This window comes from Hirundo rustica, chromosome 21 (assembly GCF_015227805.2).
Source record: "Hirundo rustica isolate bHirRus1 chromosome 21, bHirRus1.pri.v3, whole genome shotgun sequence".
Taxonomy (NCBI): Eukaryota; Metazoa; Chordata; class Aves; order Passeriformes; family Hirundinidae; genus Hirundo; species Hirundo rustica.
Genome location: NC_053470.1, coordinates 6,900,524 through 6,925,797, shown reverse-complemented (window position 1 = coordinate 6,925,797; position 25,274 = coordinate 6,900,524). Strand labels below are relative to the sequence as shown.

Below are 25,274 nucleotides of genomic sequence, written 5' to 3'. Positions count from 1 at the left end.
TGATCAAGACAGAAATATGCAAAATGTGTGTTTTAAATGCAGCTAAACAGCATTTAATCTTATGAGATGTCTCACTACTGTTATCATAAGTAAAAATAAGAAACCATACAGAAAGCAAGATTTTAGCCCACCATTCTGATAAAGGATGCAATTTGAGGATTGTTATTTAGCTCTCCATAAACTAAAGCACAGTAACTTTATGTATTGTGTCAACCTAGAATGAAGCAACACGTTGAAGACAGAAGTTCCTTACTAACCTTATTCCACATAAGGTCCCTCATGAAGGCCACAGTTTTTTTCAAAAATATAATTCACAGACATAGATATATGCCACCTATCTAGGAAAAAGCTCAGACTCTGGACTGGGCACAAAACAGATCGGTACACATCCCCCCTCAATGCCATTTTTTTTTTTTTTCTTATGAAAACATTCTTATTAAGTAGTAATTTTTAACTTCCTTAATGGAAAAAAAAAAAAAAAGGCAACATAAATAAATGATGAGGATTTTAGCCCAAGTCTTAAACTATGGGAAAACACTGACATGTCTAACAAAACCTTCTTCAGTTAAAGATTTACTCACATTTCAGGACCATCGACACAGTCTGGTGATGTTATCAGCATTTCTCTGTTCTTGCTGACCTCAGGTGCTCTTAAACCATTATATACATAATATTCTCTGATAATAGAACGCCATTCACATTTCAGTAACAATAATTCACCTTAATGAGATAAGAACTTACACGTCAAATGACTCTACCTCTATTTGAGAGATATTAGCACGCTTTGGGGAACTGTAGAATCACAAATACTGACATCAAGAGTCTGACACTATTCCTGGAGAGCTTGTACTCCCAGTTACTTCAACAGGAATTTGAGATGTGTAAGAATTGCAAAAGCAGATGTTAATCTGCAGCAAACACCACAGGTATGGGCAGTCTGCATTTTTGCCTTAAGCAAACAAGAAAAACAAGACTATTAATGAGAGAAAAGAGCACCAGTTTCTAACTGCGTGTATAAACAGGCATTAACACCAACTATATTCCTGAAGTGACTCATTACAGCTCAAAGAAAACTTTTTACAAGAAACTTCGCCTTGTTTACAAATTTCCCATTTACATTTCGTTTTAATTCTCGCTTTCCCACTCGCGGCAACGCTTCCCCAACCTCAGTAAAGATCTTCAAGAGACGGGAACTCGATGCTTAAAACTAAAACCAGAATCGTCTCCTTCGGTTAAGCTGGCTCTCCACTTCTCCTGCAGTCAAGTAACTAAAGCAGTGTAAAGTTATCTTTACTCTTATCAAACCAAGCCAAGCCGCCTGGGCGTTGTGCTGGCACAGGGGATGGAAGGTGCCCCGGCAGGATGATGCTCCGGGGGACTCGGTGACCGCCCTGCCTTGGGCACTCCCCTGCACAGCCCTCGGCACCGCGCTAGGACCAAAGAAAATACGGCAGGAACAGCTCAATTCCAGCTCTAAATGAGCTCAGCAGGGAATCCGAACAGCCAAGTCAATTGCTAGAATCCGCGCTTTACAGCCTCGTTCTGCTCCTTTGATCAGGCTGAATTTTGAGCTGCGGCGATTAATGGACTAATAGAGGAAGTCACAGGGCATCTCTTGGGAGAGGAGGGAAAGGAGGAAAAAAGTATCATACTCATCATGCAGCTCCGCTGCTACACACAATTCCATGCAGAAAACGAAAATGCCGCCGCAGAAAAGCGTGCTGGGCGAGCGAGGAGGGAGGAGAAGAACGAAACAAACAAACAAAAAATAAATAATGCTCGTGTGATTGTTCATTCATTGCTTAAACACAGCCTTCGGAGCAGCAGGGAGAGAAAACAGACTGCCCCAGTAGGAGCAGCCTGCAAACTAGCCTTCAACCCAGGGCTGGAACTGTTTATTCTGAATGCCAGACGGTAAAGGAAATATTAAACATACTTATTATGCAAAGAGAAGCTTTCAAAAGCCCTGAGTATTTAAGCACTAGGAGAAATAGATTTGTTTATGACAGGGATATATATACTACTGATATTCCAGAGTAGTATGTCCTCATCTTGCTGGAAAGGGAAGGAGCACACTAACATTAGCAGCCTGCTAATAACGAAAGAGAGGGGAAAAGTGTTTCGTTAAGATTTTTTTGTCCCCCATTTGCTTTTTTTTATTGCTGTGCCTGAGAGGATGGGGCAGCTTTTCTTCCTCCGAAGGGCAAATTTTCATTCTGCAATTGATGACTTTAAAAAACAAACACAAGACGACTTCAAGTAACCCCTGGACTGATTAAAACATTAATTTATTCAAAGCTCGGCAAGTTTGTAAAATGCTGGTACTAACCCCTAGAGTGAAAAAAAACCCAGTAACAACAACAACAACAACCAAATCACCAGAAAAGCCAAAAATAATGCAAATGTAAACTCGAGCTGAGGCAGGAACAAGCTTCCAAGTCCCTCTCTTTTTCTGCTGCAGCGCTAATATAGCGTTGCCAATGACTGCTGGGCCCCTTGCTGCATCCTTCTGCTCCACCTTTGGTCTTTCTTGAGCATACAAAGCCTAAACACATACATGATTCACTCTGCTCTCAGAAATAATCCTGCACTCGTCCCGGAATGACCTCCCACTGCGTAAATTCAGGCGTGTGCGTTTGAATCTTTACAAGATCAAGCTGTTAATGTAATGTCTTAGGCCAGGATATCACACGATTTTGGCTACATTAAAGGGCTCACCCTCCTTGTGGATCTCTCATCAATTCTGTAGTGGGGAAAAATAGCTGAGCACAGCTTGTGCATAACCTGCATTCACATCTGCATGTGCCTGACACTGATCCAAGGAACTGCCTTCTCATTAATTCAATGACAAATGTGAAATAATTTTGCTGGTTATACAGAGGGTATTATTCATACTGAAGTAATGCATTTACTGCCTCCATCCTTTAACATTCCTATGTGCCAAGGGTTAAATTGTAATACAGGATTACTTCTTGCCAATGGTAGTGCTTTTAAGAATTATGATAATGATGATATTTGCCTTTATATGTGCCATAAAAAAAATTTAACTTTAAAACATGTAATACAGTGATTAGCCTTCAAAGCCCTAAGAAGAGCTGCTGCATTCTGATTGTGGATTTCTATCAATTATAAGTGCTGGCTGCTTGAAATATCCAAAGTGCTCGAGACAGAAATATTACACAGCCAACAGGGCAGACTGATAGGCTTCCTAAATGTACACTTTTTGAAAAAGGCTCATAATAGTGTTTGGCTTTCAAACCTTAATGTTAACAGCTTTGATGGGACTGCTTCTAATTCGTATTTAAGACCCATTACCTCTTCCTCTAAGCAATCTTCATGAAACATCGTTTGTTCTGGGGGGATATTTGCCATCCAGTGCAGCTCTGTAATGGCTGTTAATTCAGACCATTTTGCTCGCTCCTGTGTTAATCAGCAAACCGTGAATCATCCCAGTGTTTCCAGACTCACAGATGTATGAGAGAATCACCGAAGCCAGTTCAGTTTCTCTCCCCATTCAGTCCCACAGACAATATCAGTTCCTGTTTACAGCCACGGCTTTGTTTTCCCCCACCCACACACCGAAATTTCTCCAAAATGCCCAAAGGAAAAAAAGAATAATAATAATAATTAAAAAAAAAAAAAAAAAAAAAAAAGAAAAAGGAAAAAAGCAACAGACCCACCGAGTTCATTTTACCAGGAAAGTTATTTCTAGGTGTTGCATCTGAATGAAAACATGTTTGTACTTTGAGCTGGTGTGCAGGAACGACAGAGGAGCAGAACAGGAAGGCAAAGGGGCTGCTCCCATCACCCCGGAGCTTGGCACGGCATTAACACCATCCCAGGGGCTCTCCCACCCACTTGTTTGCCTTTATTCCATTGGTTAAATTGGACTTTGGTTCTGCACGTCTTTTTGCCTTGTGACGTACTGACAGAATTTTAGACTATGACAAGACAATGCTAGGTAGAAAGCACCCCCAAAGTCACCCCCTGCTCCAACAGTATCACTGAGGAAAGTATTAAAATGATTTATTGATTTAGGCATCAAATTTGAGGCAATAAGCAGGGCATGGCTTTTGGGCAGTGAGCACGTTTTCCAAAAGCTAGGCTGCTTTTAGTTCAACACAAGCTCCCCAAACTGTCATTTACTAAAGAAAGAGACAGAAAACACCGACAACGTACGACCCTACCTTCCAAAAACATGGGGAAAATGGAATGAAGATGTTCTGATATTAATGGGGATTCACAGCACAGTTGAAGTGAGCTGGGTACATCAGGGTCACAGAAACCATTTCCTTGTTGCTATTCCCCAGCACTCTGGGCCACGAACACACCTTTGCCATGTAAGAATTATGGGTGTGCTGACCTGAAAGTGAGGATGTACCTTACCCAGCACTAACCACTCTGCAAGTTGTTATTTTTAACAGCGATACACAGGAGGAAGTTATGGCATTCATCCTGAAGCCAAGCAGTGAGGAGGCTGTCGAGTCCTTCCCTAGATTCCCAGGATGTTTAAAACTTCATTGTACCTAAGAGCACAGTTGAGAAAACATGTGTGTTCAAAACCTTTTGCTCAACTGCTTTTAATTGAAGATTTCTGCGTACGGATTTTGGTTTTTCTAAGCTGTGATAATAAAGAAAGCAAAATGGGTTATGTGGGGGGGGAGGAAAAAAAGGCAAGAAAATCTGCAGAAAATCAGCTGATGTTTAGCCCAGAACACTTGTGAACTGCTACAAGCTGCCTGGAAAACCTGAGAGTTTTCTTGAGCATACAAAGCCTAGATACATCCATGACCTAGGGATCTAGATCACCGAGATCTGTCCGCCTGGGCTGGCAGGGTCAGAGGGGTTTGGGTACAGCTGCAGATTCTGACATTTTTCAGCATGATAGCACCACCTTCCCTACACCTCTGGGAGATGAGGTTGTCTCCCATCCTGCACTGCAGAGTGGAAGCAAGCAATTGTCTGTTGCTTAGAGCTGAACAACCACAAAATCAAGATGTTTTCAGAGGTGACACAGACCCCCTGTGCCATGGCTCCCTTCCTCTGCAGCCATGCCTGGACTGGAGCAGGGACACAGCCCTGACACGCAGCCCCTGTCCGCAGCACCTGCAAACACTGCAAGCAGCCTGGCAGGCTGAAATGCAGCACCTTGCCCCAAATTTCTCTGGGATAAGTCACATTTCCCTCTGTGTTCACAGCACACGAGCACTACTTCCTCCTCCTCCACCCTGGACAATCCTTCCTCAGCGCTGCAGGCGTCGCTTCATTGTTGGGCACATAAGGAAGAGAAAGACTTCCCTGAACACCTCACTGCTGTTTACAGTTCCTCCTGAGCCTCTTTTTCTTTCCAGCTGGATTTTAATTTGTCCAGTGTGAGATTCCCATAGAGCTGACCATGTCCTAAACGCTCAGCTGCTGGCAGAATATCTTCCAATTTATTAAACACGTCGTGACCAAGGGAAAGACCTGTCTGGATGGAGAAAAGGGCTGACTGCAGCCTTGGAGCTGTGTCCACATTAATTTCAGCCCCAAAAGATGGGTGATGGTGGGAGTGGGAGGAAGATGCTCCCCACGGTGTTTAGAAGGGTTTGGTCTCTTTACAGGCTCCTCCTCTGCAGATTGCTTCCCCTAATGATGTGCTGTGTGGTGTCCAAGAACGCTTTCAGCACAACAGAGAGCTAAACTGGAAGGAATTATGAGTGCATTAGGCAGAGCTGTTGGAAACATCAGTGCCTGCAAACATCTTGAAAAACAAGCCAAAGAAGGGGGAAGGTTAAGACATGGCCACAAGGGCTCCACTACGACAGGGGAATGCTTTGAAAACCCAAAATGGAACACAAGAAGACAACACATGCCATTAAAAACAAAAAACAAACCACTGAGAAAGAGCAATGAGCTCAGCAGATCAGATGTGAATTAAGGTTTTTTTAATCTTGATCACTGCACTTCTGAAAATGTTGTATTACTGTTGACATGCTGAGGCCAAACACCCCATTTTGTTCCTCAAGTTTACTTCGTACTTTCCAAAACTTATCTGACATTATTTATTTACAGGGGAGGGAAGGGAGAAGATGGCAGTTGATAGCTTCAGTCAAGCCCCTCTCAGACTCTCTTGAGAACAGAGAATCTCCAAGTTTGAAAAAAATACCAACTCACTTGCAAATGCACTGATAAATATAAATTCAGAAATGACTATTCAAGAAGATGTTTTTACATCTGTGGACATGTCAAACTCCAGGCTCAGCCTTATTGCTCTGTAATCCAGATTCATCACCAGCTTCCTTTATTCCCCTATTCAAAGGCACTTAATTAGCTGAAGGGGTTGTTCTTTGCCTTCGAAAGCTCTCCATCCCTCAAAGGCTTCACTTTGGTATTGTGCTACCATTGCCCTTTGAAATCAAATCTGGTTTTCTCCTCACAGCATTGGTAAAAGAGAAAAAGGCAGTACTTAAAAAACTTGGTTCCCAAGACAAAAGAAAAGGGAAAGAGAGAGGGAAGAGAAGAGAAGAGAAGAGAAGAGAAGAGAAGAGAAGAGAAGAGAAGAGAAGAGAAGAGAAGAGAAGAGAAGAGAAGAGAAGAGAAGAGAAGAGAAGAGAAGAGAAGAGAAGAGAAGAGAAGAGAAGAAGACCAGCAGAATTTCATCCAAAGAGACTTTAAAAATAAGTTTGACACCTGAAGAAAAAAGACAGGGGTTTGAAACTGCGGATGAAATCTGGCCAGTACTTTTGGTTTTATTAATAATGCATGATACTCTCATTGTTTTATGTATTAGGAAGTTGCCTTGTGACATCTTGGAAATCCCAAACAAAACATTATTTTCCCCTGTACTTGCAGGAGGACTGTGTGTACTCAGATGATGCAGGTTGTGTTCTCTGCTTTTCCAAACTCTTTATCAACCTGCATCAGAGCTCATGAAGTGCTGCTGAGTCAGAACAGTCTCACCTAACAGTCACAGTGCACTGACTTTTCACAGGCAGAAATAACTTCCCATAATATAAGGCACCCAGAAATCAGGCCGTGGTATTACCATTTCTTTATATTAATAAAAGCTATATTTTGTATTCCATTATAGTTATTTAACCTTTGACATCTAACCTCCGGGTCAGTTTTCTCTTTATAACAGCGCATTTCTTCTTCAGTTTTGTTACTATATTTAGAAAACTCATGCTCTGAAAGAAGATTTTTTTAACTTAAAAAAAAAAAAAATGTGTTTAATCTAGGTCAGAAGTTTTGGTGTTTCTCTGCAACTTACAGTTTACTCTTCCAACCCAGATAATGTATTGCTGCTTTTACCACAGTCAAAGGAATACTTTGCTTTTCAAAGGGTATTTTAGTCTTCAGCATGCTCTTCACTACCTCATATGCAGTCCATATGTAGTAAAATTCAGCCCCTTTTACTCCAAATAATATTAGTTTTCTCTCTGTCTCTTCTCTTGTCATTTTTTCTCTATCAGTATTTTTGGCAATGGAGATGAAACAAATATACCCTTCACTGCCAACCCCGTGTACGACTCTCTGGATGTCAGCAGGAATGCAGGGAGCTCCAAAAATAGCACCTTTGGTTCCTAGGGTGCAAGTGGAGCTCGGAGACACAGCATGTCCCTCCCTGACAATGCCTGTTTATCACCTACATCCACAAAACAACCTCCTCAGCTGCGTTTTGGTTCCCAGCACTCCGTGCACAGAGCACTCCGTGCGCAATCCTGCCCTCCTCCCAAGTTTTAACTCAGATCAGCTTGAGCTTGGAAAAGAAATAGCCACCCAAAAGGGTTTGTTGTATTCCAGCCTGGTTTCAGCTGTGCATATCGCCTTCAGGGAGGAGGGGATCCCTCCTCGCCCTGCACAGAGCCCTGTGCCCGTTCTTACAGACACAAGAGCTCTTCTGGAAGTGGGGTGTGCGATCAGCATTGCTGAAGGCAGAATTGGGCCCAGTGTATCTGACATTCCAGAATAGGAAATCTGCAAGTACAAACTCTATTTAGACATGAAAATCAGGGAGATGCCCCAACTATTCAACCTGCCCGGGCAAATGCAGCTTTTCGTGCTCCCAGAAACAGCCCGTAAAGTCAAGAGGTGAAGCTTTTACCCCTGAAAACAGCGCGGGACAGTCCTGGAGACTACCTTTGGCATTTACTACCATCCTTATACCGGGGATTTACGAGTCCAGACCTTTTGAGTACGATTTCACTGAGAGGCATCCTGCTCTAGAGGAATAAAACGAAAACCTGCCCTTGGCCGGAGAGCAGCGTTATCCCCACCAGGCTTTGAGCTGCCACACAATGCAAACTGTCAGCGCCTCAATCAATACCCGTCCGTGCTCCAACAAGAAAGACAGCGCGCTTCAGATGGGGCCAGATTAGCCCTATCAGATGCAGCAGTTGTCCAGGCAAGGCAGGGTCCGGGACACAGGACTGATTACACCCAACAGATCCATCGCCAGCCAGGGGAACGGCAGAGCTGCGAGGCTCCAGCAGCAACCCCGGCTTTTGGAACGCGCAGAGTTCGGTTTAATGCGCGGCGAAACAACGGCCAAACTCTCGCTCGGGGTCTGCGGCTGCTGCTCCCTTCCCCACGCTGCTGTGCCTGCTACAAGGATCAAATTTCATGGTTTATTGTTCTCCCTCCAACTGGCCACCATCCACATTCTTCTTCTGTACAAAGCTGCACCTCTTGCTCCAAAGAAGAGAGAACTATGCCTTCTTTTTATAAATTTTAGTCACATTTGCAAACACACACAACAGAGTAAGGGAATAACTTTTAAGCACTAAACAACGTTTTGGGGAATGCTGTTATTTTTCTCTGAGCAAATTTCTTTGAATGAGGCTAAAAAAGGGCTATTTTCCAGGAGAAATTTATGGATTTTTGTGATGCAGAAGTTGTCCCCCCTGTCTTCTGAGTTTTTAACATTGTGCCTTTTAATGAAACAACTGCTCTATGCTTGAAAAGTCCTATTCATCACCTGCCTCAGGAGGGAATTGGCACTGAAATCCTGCAAAGCTCAAATTCAGCTCAGGATACACTGCTGGAAATCAAAACCAGTCACTGGGACTACTTCACTCTAATGGAGTAAAGTTGGTACAGAGCAGGTGGGGTCCAAAATTCAGTACCAATCTCTCAATGTAAATAAGAAATTGCAGGCAAATAACAGATCTCCATGCTAGATTCCAAGAAACGTAGAAAGTATCTCAGACTCTAGGATTCCTACACAGAATAATTTTCCTACGTAATCTTTCTTTTAATTCAGCACTCAGGATCCATTTTCTTCTATGAGACTTGCAGTAGTATTATCAAAACCTTACAAAAATGCCCCACTCCTGAACATCCACCATCTTTCTTCAGCAGCTCAACAGACTGTAAAACCGAAGTGCTGTCATCTGGTGTGTAATTATTGTAATAAGTCTTCCCTGTAAAACGAGGGAGGCACCATAAGCTTACCTAACTAGTCTGAAAATGTAAAATGTTCATCACCTGTAATCATTGTCTTAACTGTCCTTGATCTTTACTGATAGCAGCAAGATTATAATAACTCTCTCTCCGACAGTGAGAATCAGCTGAAAATGCTGCACAGGCAGAGCACCAGGAAAGTTGCTCGAAGAAGGAATATTTCGGCCAATTAGACAGATTCACTTCAGCATTTTTTTTTTTTTCCTTTTCTTTTTTTGTGTCTAATCAGTGATGCAAGGGGTTCAGAGGTGTAAGACTAAAATGCAAAGCAGGGAAAACTGGGGCACAGAAACCTCAGGAATCCAACAAGGACGTTCCAACTTCACAGGCTCAGTGGCGAAGCCAAAAAAAAAAAAAACCTCAAAGCTTATGGACGTATGATCAAAAGTGATCATGTCACTGTGGTTAACAACTTATTAGTCCTCATCCCAGATGCAGGAAAACACCACGAATGTTTTCTTCACCCACACCTGCCTCCAGAGTAAAACATCTGGTGGGCAGTCACTGGTGGAACTGCTGCACTTTGCTCCCTTTCCACCCTGTGTCTATCCCGAGCCAGCAAGACTCTACTCTGTTTAGTCCGAGACTAGAACACAAGCAGGGTCCTCACGTGCTCGAAGCAACAAACTGCTCTAGGTCTTTGTGGAATACTGGTAACCCTTTAAAGAGCACTAATGTGCCCCTTGTTTCCTGTTCTACACCTGCACATGCAAATTCAGCGAGTCCCCAGTCCTTCCCTGCCCTGGTTTAGGCTGCTGCAGGAAGCGAGGGAGGATGGAGTGTGAACAACCTGGAAAAGAGCGAGTTCATCCTGAAAGGGCACGGTGGCAATGCACTTCACTGATTTACCACTCAGGAGCTGGTATTTAGTAACTATCCCCTATTTCTCAGTGCCATCACAGGACATTATGATATTTAGTTTCACCAGCCTTACACCGAGATTGATGAAATCTCTCTCCTTAAGAACCAGCCACTCTGCAGGGAAGAAGAGCAAAGCAGACCTGGCTCTGGAGTGCATTTCACACTTCAGCTCTCAAGCAGATCGCAGCAGAATCTCAGCGATCAGTCTCTGCTTTGCTGGGAGAGAAGTGTCCCTCCCAGTCCTTCCCAGGCTGCTGATGGAGTGACTGTGTGCACAGCTTGGAGGAGTCTGCTTACAAAGTGTCGGTTCAGCCTAACAAAGCCCTTGGTCTGGCGGTGAGATTCAGTGTTTCCAACTATTCTTACAGGCAGGCTGCTCTCAGACCCAGTCCCCAGCCCTCCCCTGCTCCCAGGACTGTTCACAGGACACCTCTCTCATCTGGGGTAGCAGCATCTCACTGAGCCCCAGGGAGAAAGAAGGTCACTGGACAGAAAGCAGGGCTGTGCCTCACTTTTGCCAGCTGCATTTTTGCATTTACCAGCTCGATTGGTATCCCCATGGGTGGGGAATGGCCCTCATCCAAAGCAGGGAATGGCTTCTGGCAAATGCTGCTAACAGGTATTTCAAGTCTGCCTCTTTACTATTCAGGAGCTGTACTGTTTGACCTGCTGTCCATGAAGGACACATTCTAACTTCACTTCTCACCCCACCTGATCTTTTCTAGCCTCAGAAGCATTACAAAGAGATGAATTTGTTGAAGGGCACTAAGATAAAAAGAAGATATTCCCCCTGAAAGGATAACATGAAACATGCAACAAGACCATATCTGGGGCTTGTAATATAAGATAAAAGAGACTATCACCTATACATGGAAAAAAAATTATTTTAAAATAGCACAAAGTCCTCCACCAGGCTAAAACATGGTGGAATTATTGTACATTTTTAGTTGAAGAAATAAATTAATTTACTCTGATAACACCAGAGGTTGTTAGCACCTTGTCCATGTAAGCAGCGTGCACACCTCAGAAATTCAGTGACGCCGCGTTTGAAACACAAATGGAACAGCAAAAATAGGAAAATAAGTGACTCGGTATTTTCTATTTTCACATAAATCACGTAAGACAGAAGAGAGGTTCTCACCTGTCTGCTTTGGGATGGCAGTGTGGCAGCCTGCATCTGTCTCTGCATCCGATGTGGCTGCATCAGCTGTCGGAACTGCTGCTGGAGGAACTGGCTGTTGTTGGTCTGCTGGGACTGCTGCGTGGCTGGGGACTGCTGCTGCTGGAGATAGTGAATGAGGGACTGCTGTCCCTGTCCTGCCGTCAGAGGGGACATTTTCTGAGTGGCTGACTCTGAGGCAAAGTGAGACAGTGGTTTGGTGTTGTTGAAAGAAAACTGGTCTTGGCTGACAGGGCTCTCATTCACCAGACCTGGCTGCAAGCTACTGGATGGCTGTTGCATAATTATGTTCATATTTTTGGTCTGGTTTGCAGTCATTGATTTAAAAAGCGAGTTCTGCATACTTGTGGGGTTGCTGGTGGGAGTGATGTTAGACATTAATGTACCTTGAGGACTGAAGGGCTGCTGATGCAGAGCAGGGCTTGACAGCTTTTCTGGCCTGTACGGTGGAGAAGGTCCAGTATTTGTGGAGGCCATGCTGGCAACCAAGTTGTTCTGTGGGCTTTTAATGCTGCTGGCTGGCAAGCTGGCTGCTGTCAGAGCAGGCAGCATGGAGCTCTGAGGGCTGAAGGGCTGCTGGCTCAGAGCTGGACTGGAGAGCTTCTCAGAGCCGTACGGGGGAGAGGGGCCATTGGACGGGGTGCTGCTGGAAGTCATGCTTGAAAGCAGAGTGTTTTGAGGACTCTGAATGTTGTTTCCTGGTAAATTGTTAGCAGGCATGCCAGACACCATAACGTTTTGAGGACTGAAAGGTTGATGGTGTGGGGAGGATCCTGCCCTGTAAGGAGGAGAGAGACCAGGAGGAGACATAGTTGGCCAGCTGGGAGCCTGTACTTGTGGCTTGGTACCAGACACCTGCTTGCTGGCTGCCAGCTGCTTTAGCTGCTGAGCGTGCCAGTTGGAGCCAGGCATGTTGGGCAGGGGTACTGGGAGCATCGGTGGTGGCTGGTTTTTGCTCTGAGCTGCTGTAGAGATGGGTGATGCAGCAGGTTTGTTTGAGGGAGGAACTTGGAAGTTGGCTCCAGCAGATGACGGTCTCATCTGAGGGGATCCTCCACTGGTTGGATTGCAGCCTGGAGAGAAATCTTTGTTAGCAACGTGGTTCTCCAAGTGGGAAGTCTGCGGGGAGGACTTTGGAGTGGTACTTATGTTTGGTTGGGAATGGCTCAGACCAAGTGGATCTTCAGCCTTGCTGCACAAAATCTTCTCCAGATCCAGGTCATTGGGAGAAGGATCAGGCATTTTGGTCAGCTCTTCCAACAGATCTTGCAGCTCTTGGTCCACGGACTGTAAGCTGTTTCCTTTCTCGTCATAATGGACAATGCTGTTGGCTTGCCCTCCGATTGACCCCTTCTGATTTATTTCTGTGTTGGGCGGCACTGAGAACGGGGAGCCGATGCCACCACCGTTCATGTGATTGTTTTCCAGGAGCACTGGGTGCCCTGTGACCCCCAGGGAAGAAGTGCTGTGACCGCTGGAGAATGGAGAACTTTGCATTTCTGGACAAGCCATGCTGGGATTGGCACCTTGGCCCATGGCAAGGTTTACATCGTCGAGACAAAGTCTTTTACTGTCATTTGGGAAAGCGACATCAGGCACGCCACTGGAGGCAGGAGAGCTATCATCTTCCAGTTTTCTTTTGATGGATCCCTGTAACTGTGGAAATATAAAAGGAAGAAGAAAGGATCCAATTATTGACCGTATTCTGACATGTGCTGAAGCTCTACGCTACAACACTGAGCTGGAGATAAAGAAAATTAAATCATACAATTAAAAACCCAATCGTGTGAGACAAATTCAATCAGGATTTAAATGTGTGCAACTTCACCGAAATCAAAGGAGTTATAGTCAGACAAAGGCTAAATCTCATGAGTTGGCTTTAAAACAGATGTTAAAGCTACAAAATGCTGTCTGTCATGTGAACTGTAATAGAAGTTTTTAAAATAGTTTCTGGTTGCATTTCAATTAAGACATTATACTCCCTGCATAACAAACATGCCAGCATTTTTATGGTAACATTTTTTAGGTCTAAATGGCAAATCTGAATGAAACCCTGGACTGAATTTAGTGACCTTCTGCCAGTGACTCGGATTAAATTCAGACCTGAGACAATTAAATTGTTTTACATTCTTTATAGGCCAAACATCTGAAATAACTAGCATACTTTCTAAACAAACCAAAACAAAACAAATTCTCAGCTATCTATCTAAACAGACTTTCAAACTTCCTAATCACAAATGTTTTAAATTCCAGAAAGAGTAAGTAACAGCTAAACTTCTTAATTTTTGTTTATTCTTCTATGTCTAAGGCATTGTGAGCTTCATCCTTTTGAAGAATTGCCACTCATTCATAAAAATGGACATGTTTTCAAAATACAATGATATAAATATCTTGATCTACAAGAAATGATAAAGTTGTAAATTCACAAATCTTAGGGAAAAGAAACCTGCTTTCTACATATAAAAAAAACGAAACTGAAAACAGTGCTTCTCATACTATTTCAGCATATGGCAATCTCTTCCACATAAAATCATCTATGGCTTTCAATTTTAACAAGCATGACCTGTATGTCACAGGATTAATCAGACCTTAACGTTGCTGCTTCAAGTTAAGGGAAATAAGCATTATGACCTTGTTTATCAATAGAGGGAAGCAGTAAATAGAAAAGTACCAGATCAGCGATGGGAAAATGAGAGAACGTTAGTTCCTCTAAGCCAGCTCCCAGTAAAGCCTCTCCCAGCTCTGGGCTACAAGTCCAAGTGCTTCCCATCATGTAGTGCTATAAAAAGAATCCCATCTAAAAAAAGCTCGTATCACCAGAAAAGATCCCCCAGCAAAACCAGATCCACTCCAGGACTGCACATGACCAACTTCTAATTGTTACACTCATTTTTAAACACAGCACAGTTATGCCTCAGCCAGTGCACAGTGGCAGCACTTTGGTGCTCTCACACAACAGTGTCACAGCAGTGTCACCACAGGATGAGTGGAGGGCACAGGGTGGGCAGAGGGTGTCCACCCCTGAATTCAGCCCACCTTCAGGCAATGCCCCACAAAGGTGTGTGGCTCTGACCTGGGAACACGGCAGGGCTGCCTGGAGGCTCGCTCAGCCCGTCTCACACCAGTGCCCTCTCATCCCTCACTTCTAAATTGGAGGGCAAAGGGACAAGGGCACGTTTGTGCCTGCAGCTGCTGAGGGTGCAGATGCAGTTTGGGATTAGCACCAGACACTGCAGTGCTGGTACCCAGTTTACAGAGACATTTGGAAGAGAGTGAGAGGATACAAGGTGGTTGTCCATGACCATCGTGGCAGGTCTGCAGTCTACAATGAGCTGCTGAGCAGCTTTTAGGAGATGTTCATCCACCCTCCATCACCAGACACAGCAGCTTTGGCACCAGCAGAGTGCCAAATGGCACATGGGTGGTTTCCCTTTGCTCCCCAAGAGCTGTCCCTTACAGAGTTATTGGCGCTTGTCTCCAGTGATCTCCAGTCACACTGCTTTACCAAGGGCTGTGCTCAAAAACCACAGCTGGGGAGAACTGAGGGGAGCTGACCCAGGGCACATTTGCCTGGTTACCTGAGAGCCTCTTTGGGCAGCGGTGCCTGTGCTGGGCCAGGATTGCTGCTCTGCGAGAGACTGTCCCAGTGTCAGGCTCTGCTGCACCATCAGACATTTGCTGATGAGGCCAAAATTTGCTTAGCTTTAGGACATGGAACCAGGCCTAAATCTTCTCTCAAGTGTGTTAGCCTAATGATGGATGAAATTGTTTTCCTTCATTTTCTCTGCTAAAACTAAGCCAGAGTTGCATGTTTCAACAGATGTTGCCCTGTGTAGGCTGAAACATGTTGGTAGAGCATAACTACATACATTTAAAACTCAGACATGTACAGAGAGTATTTACAGAGGCTCCACACATCCAAAACAAACAGAGTGTGCTCCCAAGTTGCACCCTGGGAACCTTCAGGCAGGAAGTGGTGGGGGATCTCCCACCCTTGGCCAGCTGACATGCTGGCATGCATGTCCTCGCCAGCTCTTCCTTTGCCATAGGACATTCCTCTGCTCTGAGTTACTGGGGAAAAATGTGGGCTTTCTAAATGCTCTGAAAAATAGTTTTGGGTGGTTTTTTTTTTTTTTAAACTGTTGCACTGGGGAATAAATGCGATGGGAAAACAAAACTTCATTTCCCTAGACTGTTACTAGATATAAACAGATAAAATAAGGGCATAGCTTTCCGATGGCACAGGTATTCCAAAACTGGGGCAGGATTTTTAAATAGGATGCTGTTGCTTAGCCTTCTCGAGAAGATTTGCTGTAAGAGAGGCAGTGGAATTAGCTGGGTGTCATGTTCTCTTGAAAAGCAAGATTCCTGTTTCCCGGGTGAGTATTTGCACAAGTACCATAAAATCCAGAAGACCAATTTCTCCCGGTGCAGGCAGGTATAACTCCACAGAATTTAGTAGCATTGCTTTTGCTTAAGACAGATTTGACTACAGCCCCAAACTTGAGAGAGAAAGATACGCTCCTTAAAGCAACTAAACAAATCATAGAATAATTTTGGTTAAAAGGGGCACTTGGGTGCCATCATCCTTCTGCTTCAAGCACATCACCAATGTAAAAAAATAGACTGTAGTCACCAGGCACTTAAGTATGAAGTTTCCATTATAAAGAGAAATCCCTCCTTGCTCTGGCTGAGGTTGTTTTCAGTGCTCCCCACTGACATCTCGGTGGTTGTTACTCCCACACAGCAGGCTCTGGGCTGGTGCTGGCTGTGAGGAGCCCCAGCTCCCAGTCACTGCTCTCCATGCAGACACTGATGTGGCAGTCCTGACCAGTGCAGGGGACAGTGACACAATTTCATGTCACTGGGACCCTGCCTGGCTCAGACATGCCAACCACAGTGGTGGCAGGAGAGCCAGGACCTGGTGGTTCTGACCTCACTAATTCACAAAGCTGTTTGTTGCAGAACATTCATCCAGTACTCCCAGACATTTCAAGACTGTCTCTCTGAAGCCTTCCTATGCTTTTCTAGACTCTTCTTTGCCAAATTATTTTTCTTGTCCGCTTCCTTCATCTGGCTCCAGACTCCCCAGGAAGGACCCAATTTATCCCAACTCTTTCTCCTCCTCCTTTTTTTACACAATTTGACAAAATCAACAGAAAAGAGAAGAACACCAAAGCATGACTCTTCCCCTTTCTCTCCTGATTAGTACATTGGGCAGCTCTGTTTCAAAATGAATACCTGAGAAGTGAATGGAGATATTTTAGAAATGCATCACACACACACAGAGTCTCCTAGGCTGGTGGAGGCTGCCTATGGCTCAGTATGGGAAAGCTTCATTCACATGTGCAAGCAAGGACGAAGCAGACAAGCAACAAAGGGGCTCTTGTGACATTGTCAAAATGCATTAAAATGCACTGGCATGCACAGGCTGACTTCTGCTTGGGAATACCTGGGAAACAAAGGCAGCTCTCCGATTCGGGGAATATCCGATTATGAGTCCTCCATGATCTCAGGTTTGCTTTTAGCAGTGATCCCAGCACTACTGTCCTCTCCAAACCAGCAGGCTGTCTCTCTGGGAAGGACCTGAGTCACGCAGGAGCCGTGCTGCCGGCTCGACATGGCAGCACAACCAGAATAAATAATAACTGTTTACGCTGCTCTGGCCACAGAAGCTGCACAGCTGTGGTTACAAACAGCTAATTTGTCACACGCTCCCTCCCCGCACCAAACTGATTCCCTCCATGTGGGGACAGCACTCCACAGCCTTCTCTCGTGGCAGCCACGGCAGGAGAAGCCAGTCCTTGGCTGTGCCCTCCTCAAGCTGGGCTTGCTGGGGCAGCTACAGTGACCTTGGGCATCGGGCACCTTCCAAACTTAGGAGGTGGTGCTGGCCTTGAGCAACTTACTCTTACTCAGTGAAGGGAGAAAGGAAGGCAGGAAGCAGCAGAAACTGAAGCAGAGTGATCAAATTGTTCATAAATACATACTGTGATGGTTCTATTAGTTTTTAATAACACACAGGCACCTCTGGACTGGCTCCCTGCTTTGCCAGCACTCAGCTTTTCTTTTCTTGGGACACATCAGCTGTCCTCAGGTGCTACTCCAGCTCTCCCTGTGAGCCCTCCTGCCAGCCCTGTCAATTCTCCACCTGGAATTCGTGCCTTGCTTCACCTGCAAGTGGGAAGCTGGGAAGGAGCAACTGCATCCTGTACTGGAGAGCCTCGTTTCTCCAGCCTCACAATCGACCCCTCCACCAGAAACAAGCCACCTCTAACCAGAGATTCCTATTTAGGCCAACCTACTGCAGAAATGAGAGAGGAAAAACATTAGGCAAGGTATTTCAGTGCCTCTTCCTGTACCTGCAGCCTGCCAGAGAGCCAAGCCTTGATTTACAACAACCGCAGGGTGCCGATTATTGATCTGCACCATCCCACACCCCTCGCTGCCATGGACAGGTCCAACCTACAGCAGTGATTCCCACACCCACACAGCCTCTCCAAGGGAGCACGGAGAGCAGCGGGATGCTGCCATCCACATCCCCCCTCCCCTGTGTCCAGCAGCACGGCCAGAGTTTAATAAACTGACATTTATGGATCCATGACTGGGATATCCAGAATGTGAGTCAGATAACCTTCTTTCACTAAGAGTCTCAAGATCCTTGGGAAATCCCAGGTGTTGGCTTTTCTGTTTGTTTGATTGAGGAAAAGGAATTGTTGTAAAAGGAGATGGGGCAGGTGGGGAAGTCGGTGTCACCACAGATCCTGGGATTTGCTAATGTGGTGGCAGCTTTGCACAAAGCCTTTCAGAGCAAGACACCTGGGGAATCCAGGTCACTAACAGGCTGCTAAGATCTGGCGTATCTGAATTATTTTGACAGATAGAGCATGTTTAATTTTTGGTGGAAGGACAGAGCAAGGCAGAAGCCTGAGATAAACACAAGTAGTTTTTTCCCTCCCAGTATTTTCTCAAGGCTTATTGCAAACTGTTCCCTCTGCAAAGTATAAAACCTGAGTCTACGGTTTGCTTAACTGAACTGACCAGAGAATCTATCAGTCTCTGTCTCTTTCAAACACTAGACACTGCCAAAACTGGAAGTATGTATTTGCCAGAGGCAAACTGTTTGCAGCATTCAGCGATCAAGACTTCAGCCTCTGTGGCTTCAACAAGCTTCAGCGAGACCTATCTGCCCATCAGCCTAAAATGTTTCTATCTGTTCTGACAAAAACAGTCATGCAATGAGAAAACACAACTGGCAATTTTCCACACAAAACAAGAAAAAGTAGCATTTTCTTTTTTCTCCCGTGCCTTAAATTCACAGTTTGGAAAGTTTTGTGATCCCCATTGCTCATTTATCCACACTCCAGATAGATTTTACTGTCCTGCTAATATTTAGGGACCGTTGGTGAAAAAGAAATGAGAATGTGCCTGTGTGTTTAAAGGCTGGAAAAGTGGATCTGATATATAATATTACCTTTCAAATACTCTGTTTTGGGTAGTAGGCTGGCTTGCACATGAACAGCAAACCCCAAATGCTCCTGGGCAGCAATCCCACTCCAGTACAGCAGGACCTGGCACCGCAGTAAGTGCATTTAGCACATCTGTAGGTTTCTGTTTGTGCACGCTGGCTGCAGTTTGGTAACAGACACTCATACGATATACCTGAATCCAACAAAAAAATGCCTCCTGCTGACCAGAGAGCAGCCAAAGCAGCACCTGACTACGAGAAACATAAACTACATTTTATCAAAGTCACATCTCGGGCTACAAGGAGAACTCAAGGAGGCTCAGGCAATTAAAACTACCACTCACTTTCTCCACACTTATGTTAAGATTAAACATAAGCTAAAATCACATTCTTCCTCCTACTTTGGGCTGTTCGACCCTTCTGATTTCAAGCAATTTGAGCATGGATAGACATTAAGTCGTCATTTATTTTACGGAGTCAGGAAAGAGATCACAATGCAGTTCCAAGCTACCAGAGGCATGCACAGTGTGGTTAAAAATTGCAATTCCCCGATTCTTCAGGTATGGAGTACCAGAGAAAATTCCACTTCGGGGTCTTTTGGGTACTTGTCGGCTGCAAAGGTGTCAGATCCATTTGTACTGAGGTGTGGTGGCAGAGAAAGGATTACCAACAGGGAAAATTCACAGGGTGGACTTCCTTCTATTCATCATGCTCACAGAAACAGGCAGCTGGAAGGGAGGATGTAGGAAGAGGAACCGGGGATGTAAGCAGTCACTTTAACCATGAGAGGACATTGGTTATGAGCTAGCTTGTGTGCATTATGTGGATTGTTTTCAGCTGACACAACAGCTTCTCCCAACTCCCATCTTTAAAACAAATATAGCAACAACAGGTACTGGAAGTGGCTACTTCGGTGTGCAGATGTAAATCACCTCCTGAACACTGCTGCTCCATTTGGGGAGTTTGATCTCCCATCAGTACACATCCGCGGACTCGAGGCGAGTGTCCCCATTACTGGCACCACTCATCGAGACCTTCCCCAGTTATTCCCTCTGGAAATCAGGGACCTCAAGCTGTGTTAAAAGAGGAAGAATGAGGTGTGTGCTTTTCCTAATCTCACACTCCAAAGCTGCAGGAGCCAGGGGCTGTGCTCACACACCCCCTGAGCGCGAACTCTCAGAGACCACAGCAGGAGCTTTGGCTTCCTTGCGCGGTGGCTCCAGAGCTGTGATCAATCCCCGCTCCCTGTGACACTGCTGCAGTACAACAGGTCTCTTGTTTCACTTGAATACATCTGAAAGGTGACTGCAGACCTGGCACTGAAGTCCCCATGCAGCAAGAGAAGCAATCCTGGCTGCAAACACAGAACTGCGCCCTTTAGCTGGTAAGCACAGAAATCCCAAACATCACACGTCGTGACTAGACAAAACCAGAACAATGTGATCTTACAACAAACTTAAGCCACAGAAACGAACAGGAAATTCAACCTGGACTACCATGAGCCTAAGGTATTGGCTTCATTTTTTTCTACATTTTAACAAAAAATTAAGGGGAAGAAAATACTACAAAATATGATTTTCCCCTTCACCGATTTGTGTGAAAGCAATCATACTTACAGTGATAGAAATATGTGTGATCTGTCTTGCTTTCAAATGGAACAACTTACAGCCTACAGAGCAGCAAGCTTGTGAACAAGATTTTTTTAATTACCCCTGTGCAAAATCACCGGAAACATCACTAATGTGTGAATAAAGGTATCAATGTAGGATGAGTTCCAAGGAGAAAAAAGACCTAGCCAAGAATATACCTGTTCTGCATCCTACACAAGCAAGATGCATGCAAGAGTCCAAGTAGCACTCACTATAAAGAAATAAAAAAAAAAAAAAAAGGAAAAAAAAAATCAGCAGCTTTGATACCTTTCAGGTCAGACAGAATTACCAGACTCATTCAGTAGGCACCAACAGAGATCTGCCCTATCAAAACAAATGTTCAGAGCCTTCCCATCTTGTCTTTCCTTCGCAATTCATCTGCTTTCGGTATTGACGGCGCTGTGAAAAATGGAAATTTTTCCAGGAGAAAAATTGCCGTTGACAAATGGATCTGGAAGAACAGGACTGCTGCCTGCTCCTGTGTTGTGCTGCTAGCAGGAGATCTCTGTGCAGATGCCTTGTAATTAGTCATCTGAAGACTCAGAGCAATCACGTCATGCATATTGTTTGGCTGTAACTTCCACGTTCCATTTAATGACAAGTGTTATTAACTAGACAGCTGAAGACAGAACAAGTTCTCTGCCTCTTGGTTTTAAGCTGTAGTACAAGAGCATTTCCTTCATATCTGGCCATAAATCAAGATCAATCATAGACTCAATGCCTTTCCACCAGTATTACCTCATCTTACCTCAGTTTTAATACCAGCAGTATTGTTTTATATCTTTTTTTATAGTCCATTAATTTCAAAGTCCTGTGGAACACTTTGCAGTAATTTTGTAGACTACATTAATTTCTCACAGCAATGTCTAGGCTGGAGAATTGCAGATCCTCTCCACTGAGCAAAAAAGTGATGTTTTTGCTACTTGGGTCTCCCAGGATTTGTAAGATCCTTTTCTCTGTTCTTTTTCAGCCCCTAACACTGTCACAGTTATGCAATGACCACAAGTAGAAGAAACAGGATGTACGTGTTCCTAAATTATGAAGTAGCTTTTCCATTTACTAGATAACCAGATAAAGCCCAGTCTGACACTTCTTTTCTGCCACGTATTGTATTATATTTTTCATATCTCAGAACACTTAGTCCTGTGGTTTTACCAAACTACAGGTGCCATTATTTCAAAAGGTATGCTTGGGGAATTAATAGCCTGGAGGCAGAGCCTCCAATTAGGTCAAACCTAGGGACAAAAAGCTTTCAAATTCACAGAGCAGCAAGAAACAATGGGATTTCAGTCTGCAAAAAGAGCATTTTTATTCCGACAGCTGAAGTACTCACTCCTCCAAAGAATACCAGCTCCAGCCTCCTGTGTGTGGCTGCCCCGAACACTGGCACCCTTACATCTGCCAGCCCAGTGCCCAGTGCTGACTGCCTGCACTGCAAAATGATCTATTACTGAATCTAGAGCTCTCCTCTAGGCTTGGGCAGGACAAAACATTTAAAAGAGCAGTCAGAGGCGTCTCCTAAGTGAAGAAACTGGAGCACAACTCTTAAGAAGGATGGAACAAATGGGCAAGGAAAGAAACATCCTGAACTGCTCCTCTCCTGGTCCTTTGATGTTCTCTGCCTTTCAGAAAATGAAACAATAAACAGGATATTGATTAATACAGATCCAAAAACCCAAGCCTCACTTAGAGAAAAGAGATAATCAATCTAGTGTGTCCCACAGAAAGGGGATGTAGAGAGAAGTCTGTCTAACAGCCGGAAGCAGAAATCTTTTGTAAGGCAGAGGAATGAATATTTAATTTGTTTCTGACTACTTCATGTTATCCCACCACTTTCATCTTTACCAACCCAGAACCTCTGCTATTCTCAGCGTGCATCAGCTGGGATATGAAGACAATTCATATTTGTACACACCTTTCCTCCTGCAGCAGGGAGATGACCAGCTCAGCATACAGCTCCTGCTCCTCTAACACTGCTCTCTGAACTTACCCAGGGACCTTCAAAGGGATTCTGCCTGTCAGTGGTACTATAAACCCCAACCCAAACACAGATCCCAGTCCTGAAGCCCTCGTTCTGTATAATGCTGCTGAAATCTTGGCCTCTTGGTCTTTTTCAACCTAAATGATTCTATGAATCTATAAATATTTTGAGACACTGACACTATCAGGGATGACATTTCACTCTTTGCTCCTTCCTCCCTTCCTCCTAACTAAAGGAGGGAATTTAAAATATACAGGAGTTGGAGAAATTCTCTCTGCCAGAATATGCAACGCCTAAGTTACTTGGGTTTTAACCACAGAACCTTTGACTTGCTATAGATACCAGTTCTCCCCTGTCCTAGAAGCACATGTTAATCACACATTCAGCACTGCAAATTGACAACATAAATGCTGACTTATGCAAACAGTGTTAGAGAAAATGGTGTTCTTGCTGCAGAAGTGAATTACACAGCCTTTTAAGCTTCCTGCACTTCTCGGTTTTATGTAAACTCTAATTTCTAAGCTTTTGTTCTGCCTTGAAAGGTCACAGGGTTGAAAGCCATGAAGCATAGCATGTGTTCCCACTGATATTAAAATACTGTTTACTAAATCATGCATACAAATGTAAAGAAGAAACTGTTTGCAACCTACTGCGTTAATAAGAAATGATTTATAAGGCAACACAATTCCAAGTATCAACATGTGGAATGTAAAGATCTGATCTCAATCACACAACGTGACTTTTTCTTGGCTGTTTTCTGAAGCAAAGTCTCTGCATTGCCATGCAATCACACTAACTTCTGATGACACTGTATCTGACTGATTAAACTCTTAATCGTGCCAAGGCTTAACTTCAGGAATACAAGTGGTCTTTTTAGATTTGAGCATATGATTGCACATTTGCAAGATCAGGACTTCATTTGCATATTCAAATTGCAAAACTGCATCTTCCCTTTGTCTGTGTAAGGCCAGCTACAGCGCTCCAAATGCTAAACAACCACCGTGGAGTTGGACAGTATTTTTAGCATCTCTGTGGTGCACTCCTATCTTTAGCTGCTGTGTTCACAAACAATCCCACAGGACACTGCATAGCTAACATAGCTCAGGCTCTTCACTACATTCCAACTTTTCTCCCAAAACATGGTGAAAGCAGAGTATAAAACAGACCAGTTTAGGAGCTGCTACAGTTTCCTAAGATGCATTGTCTTGAGCAAAACAGAACTATTTTCAAGCACAAAAACAATAAAACCTCAGCACATTCTACTCTGGAGTGGTGATGGAGCTTGCTGTGACTTCCTCAGGGGAAAATACAGCTCTACACTCTGAGTTTGCACTGTGCAGATAAATCAAGTAGGACAGCAAAGGATTTCTGCATGTTGTTTCCTAGCAGGATGTGCCCATGGGTTCATGGCAAATTTCTGGTCAAAGCTTAACCCTGCAAGAGAAGTTAATAATTGAACTTGCCAAATCATCACAATTTCTAAATCCAACTGCGCCTTGTTTTTACAAAGGGGCATATTAAACCAGTGAGCCATTTTATTAGACTCATGCTCATGTAACAAAAACATGTGTTAGCTCTTGAGTGCCAAGTACCATCCTGGAGGGTTACCAATCCCTGATACAGACTTTGGAGCCAGACTGCAGACATCTGTCATAACAGACGAGGTAGTTTGGAATAGACAGGGTGAAGCATGCTTGGGAATACTTTACGTGGTCCTGGTCTCTCTGTAGAACCCTGGGGAGGTGAACTGCAGCGGGGGAAAAAGAGCTCGAAACTCACTGCTGGCTGTAGTGGGAAAATCTCAGGGAAGCCTCCTGGATGGCTGGAGCTCCCTCCTTCATTCCCTTTAGGAATTTTTGCAATGGTGCAGCATCAACACGCAGCTGCAGCAGCTGGGTCAACTCTGAGTGCATAGGAAATGCTTTTAGAGTCATCTGCATGAGGCAGTTCAAAACTGCAGGGATACCACAAAGAGAGAAAAGACTCACTGGGGGAATGGCAGTATTAATCAGATGATTGACCCTCGGAGCTTTGAATATGAAATGCTTTGCACACCAAGCTGGAGCTGCACATGGAGACAACAGCCTCCAATATCTTGATTTACAGAGGAAGTACTGATGGAATTCCATATATCCTGTTAATGGTGAAAGGAAGGGAATTATGTAAAGGAACTACTTTTTTCATTAAGTGTCTTAGCTAAGCCTTGCAGATGAGCCTAGACACTCAGCTGCAATTTAATTTCAAGGGGACAAGATAACCTGAAAACCCTCAGAAAACCCTGTGCTTCACAAACAGACTCCTCATTTCCCCATTTCACTTACCTGCTCTGCCAATACTACGTGTGATCAAACATTCTCTTATTAGAACTCTTTAAACACCATTGGACTTTCCAAACAAGCAGTGTTCAACTGCCTCCTCTACCCTGCCACAGGTATGGCTGTGTGCCTGGGAGGTGAGAACTGAGGAACAGCACCAGGGCTCGGAGGGTGTCCTGGGCTCAGCAGCAGCACCAGGGCAAGCTGAAATGCACAGGAGGCAGTGATGCACTACACCATGCCTACAATATACATGTGCTTTTTTGTTGTTGTTGTTCTGGTCAGAGTTATTTTTGCCTTTTAAGCATGGCACAAGTTCAATTCAGAGCATCACAGTGTTTTGTCCAAAGTGTCCAACATGAGCATCAGGTTAAGG

General features: G+C 44.4%; 1 protein-coding gene across 1 annotated transcript in view; it reads right to left on the bottom strand.

The window, feature by feature from the left end:
* Positions 1-25,274, bottom strand: part of MAMLD1 (mastermind like domain containing 1) — a 79,858-nt gene that overhangs the window by 20,583 nt on the left and 34,001 nt on the right. Inside the window, exon 2 of the mRNA XM_040083764.2 lies at positions 11,447-13,141. Within this exon, the coding sequence (XP_039939698.1) occupies positions 11,447-13,141 (1,695 nt within the window). The remainder of the gene's footprint in view (positions 1-11,446; positions 13,142-25,274) is intronic.